The 15,000-nt window shown below is 44.6% G+C and overlaps 4 protein-coding genes across 5 annotated transcripts in view; 1 reads left to right on the forward strand and 3 right to left on the reverse strand.

Moving 5' to 3' along the window:
- Positions 1–1,191: 1,191 nt before the first annotated feature.
- Positions 1,192–2,934, reverse strand: LOC125951261 (reticulon-4-interacting protein 1 homolog, mitochondrial). The gene is made up of 4 exons (XM_049679967.1): positions 2,571–2,934; positions 2,292–2,506; positions 1,881–2,215; positions 1,192–1,794 (listed from the first exon to the last, which is right to left on the reverse strand). The coding sequence occupies exons 1-4, from the start codon at positions 2,839–2,841 to the stop codon at positions 1,416–1,418; spliced, it is 1,200 nt and encodes a 399-aa protein (XP_049535924.1). The 5' UTR covers positions 2,842–2,934; the 3' UTR covers positions 1,192–1,415.
- A 215-nt stretch (positions 2,935–3,149) lies between these two features.
- Positions 3,150–4,455, reverse strand: LOC125949886 (nucleic acid dioxygenase ALKBH1). The gene is made up of 3 exons (XM_049677325.1): positions 4,325–4,455; positions 3,726–4,249; positions 3,150–3,647 (listed from the first exon to the last, which is right to left on the reverse strand). Exons 1-3 carry the CDS (start codon positions 4,448–4,450, stop codon positions 3,290–3,292), a joined length of 1,008 nt encoding a protein of 335 aa, XP_049533282.1. The 5' UTR covers positions 4,451–4,455; the 3' UTR covers positions 3,150–3,289.
- A 125-nt stretch (positions 4,456–4,580) lies between these two features.
- Positions 4,581–5,684, reverse strand: LOC125949887 (nucleolin). Its single transcript, XM_049677326.1, has 2 exons — positions 5,031–5,684; positions 4,581–4,962 (listed from the first exon to the last, which is right to left on the reverse strand). Exons 1-2 carry the CDS (start codon positions 5,502–5,504, stop codon positions 4,618–4,620), a joined length of 819 nt encoding a protein of 272 aa, XP_049533283.1. The 5' UTR covers positions 5,505–5,684; the 3' UTR covers positions 4,581–4,617.
- Positions 5,685–5,775: 91 nt separating this feature from the next.
- LOC125949884 (protein son of sevenless) overlaps positions 5,776–15,000 on the forward strand; it is an 18,003-nt gene continuing 8,778 nt past the window's right edge. Inside the window, exons 1-8 of one of the 2 annotated variants that reach the window (XM_049677319.1) lie at positions 5,776–5,902; positions 7,616–9,228; positions 10,335–10,454; positions 10,960–11,100; positions 11,186–11,350; positions 14,346–14,546; positions 14,637–14,766; positions 14,848–14,954. In XM_049677319.1, coding sequence (XP_049533276.1) covers positions 9,118–9,228; positions 10,335–10,454; positions 10,960–11,100; positions 11,186–11,350; positions 14,346–14,546; positions 14,637–14,766; positions 14,848–14,954 — 975 coding nt within the window. In that variant the 5' untranslated portion in view covers positions 5,776–5,902; positions 7,616–9,117. The remainder of the gene's footprint in view (positions 5,903–7,615; positions 9,229–10,334; positions 10,455–10,959; positions 11,101–11,185; positions 11,351–14,345; positions 14,547–14,636; positions 14,767–14,847; positions 14,955–15,000) is intronic. The other variant, XM_049677320.1, reaches the window with a different exon arrangement.

Below are 15,000 nucleotides of genomic sequence, written 5' to 3' on the forward strand. Positions count from 1 at the left end.
GATGCTGATCATTGTGTTTATTGCTGCAGTAAGTTCCATCACGTCCATGTCGTCCTCTTCCTCCTTTATTGGTCCTCCCTCTTCATCTTGTACCTCATCTGTCTCTTCCACAAACTCCACATCGTCGTCATCATCAACACCAGCCTCATCTTCGGAGACTTGGTCTGCTTTTGGCTTCAACTTTGCTGTCGCTTCCTTGCCGGATGTTTCTTCCACATCGGCTTCACTTTCGTTGGAACGTTTTATGGGCACTGCGGAACCGGTCGAGATGCGATCAGAATGCTCGGACGGTTTCTTATTCGTTTGCTCAGTCGCAAATTCAGCCACATCCTTGTTGGTTGTCGTTCGTTCTACCTTTTTTGGACTTTCTTCTTCCTCGAAGCTCATATCGATCACTAATTCCGGCTCTTCATCGGTAGAGTAAGTGTTTTCGGAAATTCGCGTCGACTTGCGGTGCTGATCTTTGGGTTTTTCGGTGTTTTCCGCGACGGTGTCAGCACGGTCCTTCTCAACGAGCGCTTCATCATCTACGGAGCTGGTTTCCTTTTGAGGGTCCTGATCGAAAGTTTTCGGCACAGTTTCATCCTTCGCAGCGGCATCTTCCTCTTCTAGTGTGGTCTCGTCCAACTCGGCGTCCTCCTCCTCGCCCGTCAAGGATCGAACGTTGAGTATTTGAAACGGCGAATTTTTGTTGGTGGCGATAAGATTAGCCGAATTCCTCCCAGTTTCTGGTTTTGCCGGTTTTTCAGCCATAGTTTTCTTGTTTTCACTTAAGCAGTTTTGTTTTGATTTCGATTTCATCAAATTTGACCACTCAAACACACGATCCATTGTTCCTCCGATACAGTTCGAATACGTATCGGATAAGCGACAGCTCTGAAGTATGACGATGTTGAAATTTTCCAGAAAAACGTCCTCAACAGGTTCAACAGCTATCAAAGAAATTCGAAAAGGATATAACAGTGTCCCACACGATCGCTTAGCATAATTTTCTGCCCACATTTCACTGCGATCCCTGCGAACCCCCGTAATATCACTACATGCTATACGGACTTTATACGACCTAAAGATGCAGCTGCGTTTATTTAAATTGGCCGTTTAAATTCGGAAAAATTGGGCACCTTTTTAAAGGAAATTTGAGGCGAAGATAGCCGCTTTAAAATAGATAATTACTATTCTGACGATTCCGAGACTGGTTGATAATCGATTGGTATGATTTATTACTTTAAATATGCAATTGATTATCGAATCGTTATGTTATGTTCTAAGAACACAGGATCAGGTAGTCAAATTTAGAGTAGAATCACACACGACAGCGAGAGAAAGACGCTAATACGTTTTGAATGCTACCACGTTTCGAGCGACATCGCCTTAACAGGTTTGTTCTAGATGTAGAGTTGCCGGGGAGTTTATCCTCACTCAAAATCGATAACAATCTTCCCCCTGAGGTGCTTCTGTTCGATTCGCTCGTAGGCTTCTACGGTTTTTGCGAAGGGGTACACTTTTTCCACTATAGGCAATAGTTTTCCCTTCTCGACCAGCCGCTGTAGATATGCAATACCTTGTGGAGCGGGCATAAAGTAACCCCATTTCACCGGTCCCTGGCGACTGTTGAGCGCGGTCACATTACTTCGTACGAGTTCGGCCGCATTTCGATACATGCCCGCACCGAACCCGTGCGCGTCGATGTTCTTCAGGACAGGCGAATTAAAGGTAATATACTGATCGAACAACCAGGGCACTTCACTAGCGTACTCGGTCCCCTTGCCGGCACAGTCGAGCACAATATCGAAGCTGCGGAGACGGAAACGAACGAATTAATAGATGATTTGCAATTGATTGGGTAGCAGGAACTGGTGGTCACGAGGGCCTTGCATTACCGTCCAACACTGGCAATACTCTGCACATGGGTCGGATCGTTGTAGTCGAGTAGATAGTGCACGCCAAGGTTGCTCACTAACTGCATGGCGTCGGCCGAACAGGTGGCAAACACCTCTACTCCTTCGGCGAGCAACATCTGCACCGCGAGAGTACCCACACCGCCGGAAGCACCAAGTACCAGTACTTTCTTGCCGCGTCCTCCACCGACCGGTGAAATTGCACCGAGCAAATCGCCCAAGTGTCCAGTCAGGTAGAGACCGGACCAGGCCGTTAGCCCAGCATACAGCACGGCGCTGGCATCGATTTTGCTGAGGTTCGAGGGCTTTTTGAATAGCTGCAAACAGAAAAAGTGAAGCATGAATTGCACAACAATTCATGGCGAACGAATGGTGAAACAAATCTTCACATACGCAATACTTTTCTACCGCAACATAATCCGCATGGCAACCTTGCAAGTGCACCGGCACCACGCCCCACACTTCATCACCAACTTCGAGCTCGCGACTGGAGATGCCTAAACCCTTCTGGACGATTTCACCGCAAAAATCTCGTCCTAATACAAGTGGAAACTCGATCCCACCTTCCTTGCAGCGTAATGTGTTTAATACGGAGGCACCGTATCCATCTGCAACGACAAAAAATCATGATGAGCTGTGATTATTCCAGGATCCGCGGGTGCTGCAACTTACTTATCATCGCTACGTCGATCGGATTCACTGATGCGGCCTTCACCTTGACCAGCAGCTGAGTTGGAGATTTTAGGGTGGGCATTTTGATACCGTCGCTGAACTGCACCTCCTCTTGCGGATTCCCGTAGGAGTGGATCTGCCAGCCGGACATTTTTCCGTAGCAGGCGTTTGCGGTTGCCGCAGCGGTTGTTAGTCCACGGACGGAACATAACGCCAAATCGCCAAGCTTCGCTGCGCTTGTCGATAGTAGGATGCACCGAGTAAGTACCATGCTAAGGCCAGAAGGACGCGATAACTTATTTTACAAAATATTGCACGGTTGCGAAATTTGGCTCGCTTTTCGTCAGGTGTTTCTTGGTTTGACTTGTCGTGGGGGATTCAAAAAGTAAACAAAACCACCCCCTTGACCTTTTACACTACAAACGCGAACGCAACAAGAAGATAAAGTTAAGTACAGGTGAACATATCGCCACATTTCAAACAAGAAATAACTGTAGGAAGTACAATGATCACTTTTGTATATTACCAAATGTTTGAACAAGAACAAGACTTGACTATGCTTGATATAAATTTCTCACTAAAATTGGTTTATTTTAACTTAAACAGCAACAAAGGTTATCAAGAAACCTGAAGTAGGTACTGATGTGCAAATTTTGGTATTTTACTAGTCCTGACCAACATCAGCTTTCCTTTTCCTTAAACCGTAGTCATCTAGAAAACTAACTCCTGGCCGTCCTTTTAACCTGTCTCACATTAATGTTAATTCTCGTACTTTTGAGATAGTCCTGAATCGGATTCCAGAACGAGATATTTTGGCATTCTTTCCAGCGCAGCGGACAAATGTTTTCCATACCTTTGGAGGCACTTAGTTCTGCTGCCTCAGGAGACTGTGTCTGCCATCGGCTACATTGATCTTCCAGCGGCTCCTCCGAAACGGAGAACACGCGGGGAACTGCATGATAGTACTGTCTGCTTGGCCCACTCATTACAACGATGTCCCCACTCTGTAGCAGTATTGCATCCGGCGTTTCGTTGCGTGTTGGGCCACCAACCAAAAAAATTGCTGGCCGTCCGAAGCTGTTAAAGAATAAATGGAAAGTAGGTGAAAGACTTTCGTTACACCTGCGGTGGACAACATTTGAATCCCTTAAATACCTTATCGAAAACAAAGGTGCAGTAAGATCATCCTCGGAATGATCCGTATGTCCTGCGAGCGTCGATCCGACCGGATAGAAGTTTACGATCGATGCTTCCGGTGAGAATTGTTTGTAACCGAACGCTGCAGCAAGATAACATACGAGATCGCCAAGATCGTCCGGGAATGGGCTTCGATTGCTATCATCATACGTTTTGTTGGTCCAATCGTAGTGGAAGCCAAGCGTGGCCCAGCGAAGCACCTTTGCTAGCTTCCGTCGTTTCGTAGGGTCACTACAGCTTTGCAGCAACGGCCACCAACCGTTTGGCCCGAGTTGTTCTTCCAACTGCTGCGGTATAATGTTCGTATTTTTGGGTCCAGGATAATCGACTACACACCGCGATGTCCAATAGCGTTGTCCGTCACCGGTGAAAGGGTTGGCAACCACCAGCAACCCGGGCCGACCGGTAACTCGATAGGTACGCCAGCATTCCGGAGATAGTAGGCCGGGAAACTGTGACCCGTTTGACAGTAGATTTACCGGCTGGTGGATGTGAGAAAGCCATGGATCAACCATGTTCTAAGATTGATGTAGAGAGAGTTTCTACACTTTACTCACCTCTAGGCGCTTGTCCGAACCATCGTCTATCCGTATAACATCCTGCAATCCAGGTGGTGGTTGGTTGGCCTTGTAATATTTAAACGACTTTTGAAATCGGTCCAGCAACCCGGAACCTTCATCCATGCCGCTCCTTGTTCACAAACAATTTCAAAAACAACACAAACAATTCCAACTGTCAAAAACAATAGCAAAGAGCGCAGCGAGAAATGCTGGATCTATGATTCGAATTACGATTTTCTTTAAAAAGTGTGTGTCCAGTTCAGTGCAGTCGGTAATTTATTTGTTACTATCTACGCTTTAACGCCTTTTTGGGAAAGGTTTTTAAATTTCGCTTTCAGCGACGTATTCCTCTTCAACACTTTCACCTCCTTCTTCGTGAGCCACTTCTGTTTCGGTTTGTCCAGATATTTATCCTTCGGCGGTTCGGGTCGAGCTGGCAGGCTAACCGTGTCTGGTGCGAGGGAAATTTCGGCCGCTTTTGAACTCTTTTTGTTTTTCTTCCGTAGCTTGCGGATCTCGGCGTTTTTCTTCTCGAGCAGCTGGATGCGGGATACGGATTTTTTGTTGCCACTCTCTGACAGATTCACGCTGATCTTTTTTCCATCTAACACCGATTTATCGAGCAGGAACGCTTTCTGCAAATACAAATACAAATTGGACTTGATTCTTAGACTCTTAGGACATGCGATGAACGGAGTTTTACCTGAAAACCACCCGGATCAGCCATCTCGACGAAGGCAAACGCTGACGAACGGAATTTCGGGATCCGGACACCTTTCACAGTTCCAGCTTGCGAAAAATGTGATTGTATTTCCTCTTTGGCCGTGGTAAAGTTAAGGTTTTTCACCATCAGCACGAATCGCTTGTTGTTTTTCACCGTTTCTAGGATGGCCCCGATCTGGGCGGTGGTTAGAGTGGGCAGTCCGTTCGCACCCAGCTTTCCCTCATCATCATCTTCGCTCTCGTCCTCCTCCGAGGACGAATCTTGTCGGTTTTGCTTTCCGGGAGTTTTTTTCAATTTCTTCTCCACCGAGGCCGGCAACGGAAACTGTTCGGCTTTGGTGAGTTTCGCCGGAGTGGGTTTTACCTGCCACTCCACTTCGTAATCGGATCCTTCCGAATCGTTCCCGTTTGTGGCTGGAAGTTGAGCCGCGATTTTACGCTTTTGTTTGACCATCTTCGTGCTAATTGATGTCTAGTTAATTAATCTTTTAACGTTAAACGTATGATAAAATTAAATTTTACGGGAGCAAAACACAACAAAGCACATGGGATTTTGACAGCTGAGCATGCCGCTGGACACACAGGATCGTAGTGAGCGAGAGATAGCCCGGGTTATTGTCGAGAAGAGTGGGAATTGGCCGCTTATAGGACGCGTAGACGAGTAGAGCGCGAGAGAAGTTTTCGTGTTTTCCACCTTCGGCTCACACAGAACCAGCATCAAGAAGAGCAGCAGGAACACCAGGAGGAAAAGGGGTTGGAGCCATTTTGATGCCGTTCCGTGCCAGCACAGGTGGGGTCGTATCGCCAGCCCAGACAAGAAGATTCGCCATCCATATGATTTGGCACAGATAGGTGAGAAAGGACCACCCAGCCGTGAGTTTTGGGGGCAGAGGCAAGAATTTGTCCGCAGCAAATCTTGTGCTGGGCTCCGCCGTCTCGCCTTCGAGCCGTCCGCACTCTTCTTCGTGTTCTTCAGACGTGTGTGTGTGTGTGTTTGTGTGTGAAAACATTTCATATCTAGCGGAGAAAAAGGTGGAAAAGTGAGTTTTCCTGGTTGTGGACGACGGGGGAGGGAGCAGTGCGTGACACGAAAGTAAGAAGCTGGGAATATGGCGATGATGCGTTCGCGGAGGGGCAGAGGGATTCGAGAAGTAGGCGGCGGGGGTGGGAGTGTTGCGTGTGACAAAGGAGTATCTGTGAGAGTCGTGAGCAGCGAGTGCGGAGTGAAATAAGATAAAACAATAAAAGAAATAATAGCAGCCACACGGGGAAGGAAGGAAGGGAAGGAGAAGACCGTCTTAGAACGTGTGCCAGACAGAGATGGGCGATGGGCGACCAGCGGCGAGAAGGCGAGAGAGTGAGCGAGAGGGAAACAGTGAAAATCCATGTTTCTAGATGTGGTTCCAACTTGTGCTTTCCCGTGTTTTGCGGATGCTGGCGAGAGGTGTGGGTGAAGGAGGGAGGGGCGGGCGGATGGCAGCGTTGGTGATCAAAAAAGTTGATTATGATGATGAGATCGGGAAGGCTTTGTGAGAGATCAGACGTGTGACAGAAGAAGCGAAGCGGGTGGGTTGGGGGTGTGATTTTCACAAGAAGGCCATCGAGAGAGAGAACGCCGAGTAGTGCTGCGATAGAACATGGGGCCCGCACTATCGATGAGGGTGGGGAGAGGGTGGTGTGTCCGGTTTTACAAATTGACGGTGCTGGATGTGAGATGCGCCATAAGCCACTCGTATCGGTGTGTGTGTGTGTGTGTGTGCGTGCGTGCTTGCTTGCTTGAGCAGCAGCCTTCTTCACGATAAACAGCGCAGTCTGGAAGGGGTGAGGTGGCCACGGCGGGGAGCTCGCGGATTTGGGCGCCTCGGCAAGCCTCCGGTGGTTCTTTGGTCCGTGAGAAAGGACATATGTTTAGTGAATGGTGTGGCGTTGTGCGAACATCTGCTTTGTGCGGATCGCCGGGCATACGATGACGATGATGTTGATGATGAGGATGAGAATGATGCAGTTTTCCACACGAAAATCATCATCGAAACCTGCGTTTGGCTGTTGTTTTTGTCCCACCCTACCGGTCGTTCGCGAGACAGACAAACGAACGAACATAAAAAACGGCGACAGTCAGTGCGTGCGTACGTTCCGATACTGTTGCAATGAATAGACAATAAACAACAACGAGGACCGCGACTACTCCGTTGGTTTTCATAGCGACGGCGGCGACGGCGGCGACGGCGGGTTCCATTTCCCACCGATACCAGCACACCACTCGTTGGCGATTGCGCTGGCAAGCAGGAAAAGGCTAGACTTTAGCAGCTCCCTGTTCTTGTTTCTATGCGCGCGCCTGTGTTTGCGTGTGTGTGATTCACGATAATCTGAAGGTCGCACGCCCGTCTTTCCGCCGGCGCCGTGACAATCCTGCTGGGTGCAAAACACCCTCCACCTGGCACATATGATGACTTTTGCGGCGGCCTCTTCGACCCTCGGGCTGGACATATGCTTCGGCGTTCTGGCGAAGCCGTCTCTTCTTTCCGGTTCTACAAATCTGTTTCTTTTCTTCTCTACGGACTTCAGGTTCTACACGAGACAACACACTTCATCTCGGCGGCTGGTCTAAAAGAAGACGGGGACGGTCCGTCTGCGATACTATGCAATAATGTTTACCATCGCGCCGATCAATAACAACACCGACAACAACAGGAGCAACACATTCCCTTGACGGCGCTTAGCTGCAGTCGGAGAACCGTCCTCACTAACAACGACATCGACGACATCACTAGCGACAATTGCGAAACCACCGGCAGTGGGAGACGATGGTAAACGCGGGCATCTTCCCCCCCGTACATCCATTGCGTGACTTGCTGGTTGCTGATTGAAGAAGTAGGAGGTGTCCGAGGGGTTGTTGTGGTTGCTGTCGACTGTGGCGCCGGCATTGTTGGTTTTCGTTCTCCACGAGGCGGCCCCTGTGGATGATCAGCGCATCAGCATGCTCGTTGCTGGAAGGCTGTGTGCAGGTGCAACAGCAGATGGTGGAGTTGTGCGATATGATTGATTTTGTTTCGTTTGCATCGCGCCCTGTAACTCTATTTTGTGTAGTGGCGATGCGTAGATGCGTTGGATTTGAACAACTCCAATACCGTGGTTGCCGTGACCGATGAAAAGGTGTGTGCGAAAAGTAGAGGATGTGAGTATCACAAAGTGCGAAAATCCTCGAAACAGTGGAAAAGTGGAAATTCCCCGGATGGGAGTGGTGATGGCGGTGGTAGTGAGCAGAATCAATTTTCCGTGCTGAGTGTTCAAAACAAAAGATATATAAAATCCTAACCCTCCCAATCTGAGTGTGGTAGGCGTGTGCAATATTATTGTGGCTAGCGCTCGGTTTCTCTTCCAATCAATCACGGCGCCGGGGGGCCAGCGAAGGGGGAAGAGTTCGATGCAGCAGCAGCAAGCAGAAAGCGCCACTCCATCGTGCTAGTGTACAACAACCTTCGTAGTAACCGAGGTGTATAGTAGGAGTCTGAGACCGACCTCAAACAGCAAGCGGCAAATTAGTTTCTTGGCAGTTGGAAGCGGCCTTGCTGCTATACGAGGCAAAATCCGTCGTCGTTGGCGCGCCGATCGATTTTCCATCCTCTCCAGAGAAGCGGGAGTGCAGTGGAAGAAAGCAGGGAAGTGGATTGAAAGCAAAAGCATCATGAAATCCAATTCCATACGTCACTACTCGCCGGCAGCTTGGCTGTAGCGAGGCACAGCCTCCTCCGGTGCACGAAGCGAATGCCAACTGCACCTAGTAACTAGTGTTCTCACCTAAGTGGAAAGTGGGATAGTGCATGGTTTCAGGCAGTTTGCTGCTGCCTTAGTTGCTGTTACTGCTGCCATCATCGTCGCATTTTTAGTCAGTTGGTTTTTTGTTCTTGCGCCCAAGAACAACCGAAACCGAAGGAAGTGAACCATCGGCGAGCCTAAAGGGCGCAATCCCGAGGGCAGGAACTGAAGATCCAAGAACGGTGAATATATGCATCAGTGGTTTGGGCGAACGCAGCAGCACTGGACGACCAGTGCCGAAGGCTGAAGCCATGTTCTCTGGCAGCTCGCACGTATCGATCACCGACGCAGCTGACTACGATTTTGAGAATGCGGAAAATGCAGCGAAATGGAGGGGCCTGTTCATCACATCACTGCGGAAGGTAAGCAAGAAATTGTATCCTGCCTCCCCTCAATCTGCAACTGTGCAGCTGGCTATTGGACAGCCAGCACCGGGTTGTTGCTTTTGTTTGTAAGATTCAAAACCCAAAACCAAAGGCCTCGTCGCTACCAAAAATTATTGTAAAGCCTGCTGGCCTGCAACGTTGTGGTTTGTTCTGCTGATTCTATAGAAGTAGATGCAACATTACTCCGCTCGATAACAGCCCATGCTTCCTTGAATTTGGGAGACATTGCCAAATGACGGTGGTGTGATATGGCAGAGTATGCGCCGTATTACCCTTGCCCATGCTGATAGTGGCGCTTATGGACAGCTGATATCGCTAATTCATCCTTTCGCAATGTGCGCCGATACGCTTCTCGCTATAGCCGTCATAAATTTATCATCCAACCATCGTGTCATTAGCTGGCTCGCAAGACCAAACGCACGATGTCACTACGGCAAAAATACCCCATCGTCTGAGTACGGCGGCACATAGGTGGGGATTTGCCACTTCGCAACTCCTCCCTGTGACTCATCGGTCTGTTGCAGTAAGGTCTACCGATGGTAGTCCCCCGGGTAGAGAACAACAAATGAGCTGGCTGTTGTAATATAAGGGTCAACTCGTTGAATCACTGGATGTTATCATATTTGGTCAAGAAGCATCATTTTGTGATACATTTACACATTAGATTCTACATGTACTAGCGTATTCGTGTACCATGAGCTCTTATCTTTGCTCGTCACGTTTGTTCGGCTCGTTTTTTGCTTGCTTTTGGATCCGAATATCTTGGAGTCCCCATCTCTTCAAATCGATAACGTGTGCTTTGGATTTTGAGATTAACATTCAGAATCTCAATCAAGTATTGCGTTTTGCCAACTGTCTTAGAAATTGATCACCTCAATTGAGATCGTGAATTTTATCTTATTTGTTCGTAGTACTTTATCTTATTTGTTCGTAGCACCTAAATTTAGAAGTGCTGGAAGCGGAAACTTGCGCATGAGTTTGCTTTAATTTATTTTATATCGTATTGCCTTTAATTTAGTCTATATTTATTTCATATCGTATTTAAATTCTATTGAAATTTATGTGTTTCTATTTTTTACTAGGTACTGGAGCAGGTTCATCCTTCGCTACAGGCCCGGGAGGATGCGTTGTTGTACGTCGAAAGTCTTTGCCTACGGTTGTTAGCAACACTGTGTGCGAAACCACCGCCGCACACGGTGATGGTAAGTGTTCAACTTTTTCAGTCAGCTGCATGGCTCAATACATTTGTCTTGAAACATATTATGGACGGTACTAAAGGTACGCACTACGTCCCGTAGTTATGCTGTCGCAACCGAAGGAGTTACCTCCTTGATAGCCTTGCGATCGCTTCAGATAACACGGACGGACGCTAAGATGCTGCTAACACGCTGGTTTACAGTGCAAATGAAGTTGACATTTAGATCAGCGGATGCAATCGAGGGAAAATGCAATCTCGCGCCTGCTGTGTGGTGTTGATTCCACCCGCCTACTATTGAATACCCCAAATTGGCATTTCCGTCAGCAGACAGAACGGCTACGTTCATCCTTTAGGATATCCTTCACAGGCCACGCTGTTGCACTATTTTGAATGACACAGATGGTGTCGTTGTTGTTCAAACTATAGCCATCGGTTTATCCATTAAAATTATCGAATTTGATTGCGAATTCAAAGCAAGTGCTTTAATTGATATTTATCTATATTCTTAGGACGTGGAGGAACGCATCAGCCGTACCTTTCCGAATCCAATCGATAGGTGGGCACTGAGCGAGGCACGGGACTCTATAGACAAATCGAAAAAGAAAAAGCCGGTGCTACCAGTTGATCGTGTGCATACTTTGCTGCAAAAGGTACGAAGCTATGATTTTATTTCGAAAATGACGTCCTGAAAATGTTTTACTATACCGACTCTTGATAATTTTGACTTTACCGTAGGAGGTGCTGCAGTACAAAATCGACAGTTCCGTATCGCTGTTTCTGGTGGCTGTTCTGGAGTACATATCTGCCGACATCCTGAAACTGGCTGGTTACTATGTCAAAAACATACGCCATATAGAGATTACCAGGGAAGACATCGAAATTGCCATGTGTGCAGACAAGGTTTGCTACTCCCTTTTTACTTATTAGTTTAGTTTGACTTTTGCTTTCTAGTTGTGCTGGCCTCGTGTTGTTTGTTGCTTTTCCTTAATTTTTTTCCTTCTTTTACGCGACTTTTCTGCTACATTCATCTTTCCATTTAATCGCAGGATTAGTTTTTGCGTTTTGTGATTTCGTTTTTCGTACTCTTGGTACTGTAATAATTTACAAATAAATCGGTTCCTTTTTGCTTTCAGACTAGGCTATTAACGTTCAAAGAATAATTATTATTTTGTATTAATTTCATTTGCTTAATGCTTCATTCACACGACCACTCTTCAAATCCTTATAAAATCTAGTTAGATATTAGGAGGAGAAGCTGAGACGAACTTTATTTCCTCTTGTTTTGATCTTTCGATCTGAAATGATTTTTTTTATTTGTATTTTTTGTCTTAAGGGAATTTTCTCTTAAAGGTCTAATATACTTCCCATATATGAAGCGATTTGAGACGTTCGAGAATACATCATAGATACTAAAAGCTGGAAACATGACAGATTAAATTTGGAATGTCGATTTACGAATGGACAATCTATATTTTCTTTTGTATCCATAAAATGTTTAATACATTTTCAATATTGAAAATCTCAAGGGCACGCCTATTCTGCTATAAATATATACCTTTAACAACTAGATAGTTTGAGTTGAGTTGCACGACAAAACGCAACCGTTATTTCGTAGGTTTGTTTGCCAGTCCATTTAAACGCTCTTTCAAAATCTTCCTCATGTGAGCGCCTTACAACAAAAAAAAAAAAAAAAAACAATAACCAGTTTGTTACCGATTGCTGATAGTTAAGGATGGAATAAACCAAAGCCAGTTTGACAATGCTTCTCTGTTCGATATGTTTATGAATTATAACCTTTTAATAGATATTCGTATTGTTTCTATTCAGCATACGCACGGCTTTAGGAATTCCTCTAATACACAAATTATTTGCTCATATCTGTACATGTTTTATAACTATCCATATTCCATACATCTGGAGAAGAGCTAACATTGTGCAGAATTTTTTTTCTTTGTTCATTTGGTTTTATGTCGATAATAATTGATTTTGTAAGGGTTATAAGGATGCTTCAATCTACATTATGTTACATCTAGTTGTATCAGTTTCTGCTCCTGCAATTCGAGGTAAAGCAACCTTCAAATGCTTTTTTATTGTTTGGTTTTCATGTATTTTATGTTGCATTTGTCAATAAGACGAATTCCAGTAGAATTTATCCTTTTTTCCATCTGCCCAAACAATTCGTTTCTTATATTTTATAATTTTCTCTGGTAATCAAACGCCCAGAAAAATCTATTCAAAAACGCTCTTTCAATTACTATATGTCGCAAAATCTTATTTTATGTTTTTTTTCATGCTGTCCCAACAAACAAAAACTTTGAAAAAAAAAAACAAACGAACAAACAAAACAAATTACTGTATACCAAATACCCCCTACACGATCACTATTCAATCTAAAAACATAACGATCAAATCTTCAATATGAAAGGTGGTACGTAGATTGTCTAATTATTACTTACTTATCATGAAATTTCAAAAACCTTCCTCCTCCATCCTTCCGATCTGTCGAAAAAAAACCAAACATCTTAAGACACTGTTGAGGTTTTGCAAACCATCGGTGACATCTTCTAAGTGTGTATCTTACCTCATTCCTTCGACGGCATTGTCAGAATGTAAAGATTCCCAACTACTTTGTGAATTACAGTGAAATGTTTACTATCTGGCATTGTCGCTCCGAACCGCTGATTTCTTCTCTCATTTCACGCTAGTATCATTCATCTGCGGCTTCATTTGGTCCTAGTCGATTTCTATACTTTCTAGTAGTACAATTAGATAGTGCCTTGACAGATATAAGTTATTGTTATTTTTTTTCTTTGCTGTTGTAATAATTTTCGTTGTTCCGTTCTCTTTTACTACAATCACAGTATATACTACGTGTGACTAGATAGACATTTCGTCTGACTGATGATCTGAATGACTAGCTAGATAATGCATAAGGAAAATAATTCATCCACAAAGACAAATCATACATGCGAATCATTCATTATTTAGAACCGCTGTTCTTGTTTGCGCGATGGTTACACATTCGTTGGCGATTTTACTGCCTGTTAGATCTGTATCATTTCTTTACGTACTGAGTTGTTTCATAGTTTTCTAGCGCTGGTTTGGATTTTTAAAAGTTACTTGAAAATATGTATGCCGGACAACCTGCCTTATAGCAGCATTGCTAAATGACTGTGCCTTACAGATTAGTTTCTTGTATAGGATAGGTATAAAGCATATTAATTTGTTTGTTGCAGTAGCATTTTTGTTTGTTTTGTTTTCGTTCGATTTTGTGAATTACATTTGTTTCCGTGTTTCCTATGTCGTTATTTGTATGATATATTTATAAATCAATGCAAGTGTTTGTATATGCCGTTGCTTTTTTTTTTCTTTTATCGATCTGTACTTCATATTCGTTTCAGCAATAGTTCATTTCATGAATGTACTTTCTTTTATGTTTTATATCCAAGAGCATTACAAAATGGTTATGTTTATTTTGTTATTCACCTTTTTAAATGATTTGTTTCGTTTTTAATAGGAGAACATTCATTTGTCCGACTACTATTCCCATTGCATATGAGTTATCTATTAAGAAAATGTTATTCAACATGTGCAGTTTGATGCGAAGAGTATGCTTTATTTAATGCTTTAAAGAATATCTCATTAATTGTTCCGTTTTTACGACTTGCAGTCGCTTGCGCATGTCACTTTAATTACTACATCAATAAATCTAGCTGTGACGTTTGCTACTCTCTAATCTTGTTGCTACGGATGTTTTATATGTCTATCTCTCCATTCGATACCATTATCATTCAAAACATTCCCAGTCTTCAGATATATAAACAATTATCTTCAATATGTCTGCGTAACTGCATATAGTGGATCAATTAATAATCATTCGTTCGATTTTTACCAGGTTCTGATGGACATGTTCTATCAAGGTGAGAACTCTAATTCGATGGCACCGAGTCCATTGCCTCCAACGCCACGCGCCAGTCTCAGTTACGAGGAAGTCGTGAAGGAGCTGATCCACGACGAGAAACAGTATCAACGGGATCTGCATATGATCATCCGAGTATTCCGCGAGGAATTAGTTAAGATAGTTAAGGACCCAAAGGTAGGTTTGAGATATTTTTGTGTTTAATTATTTGGCTTGTAAGAGGAACTTATGTCTAATGACAATAACACATGCTTTTTGTGATTGTAGGAACTGGATTTAATATTTTCCAATATAATAGACATATACGAAGTATCAGTAACGCTGTTGGGGTCACTAGAGGATGTGATAGAAATGTCTCAAGAGCAGACACCACCTTGTATTGGTAGCTGCTTTGAAGGTAAATAGAGACTCGCGAATTTCTACATTTTTATCTGTAAAAGTTATTCATGTTTTACATAAAATTCCTTCTTTATTATAGAATTGGCCGAAGCGGCTGAGTTCGATGTTTACGCAAAGTACGCGCAGGACATTACCTCGGTGGCGGCTAAAGAAGCGCTAAGCAATTTGCTCGCACGACCGGAGGTAGTAGTAATTCGTTCTGCAAACATTACGGCTAGTGGTTGGTTTTAGG

Source organism: Anopheles darlingi, chromosome 2 (assembly GCF_943734745.1).
Source record: "Anopheles darlingi chromosome 2, idAnoDarlMG_H_01, whole genome shotgun sequence".
Taxonomy (NCBI): Eukaryota; Metazoa; Arthropoda; class Insecta; order Diptera; family Culicidae; genus Anopheles; species Anopheles darlingi.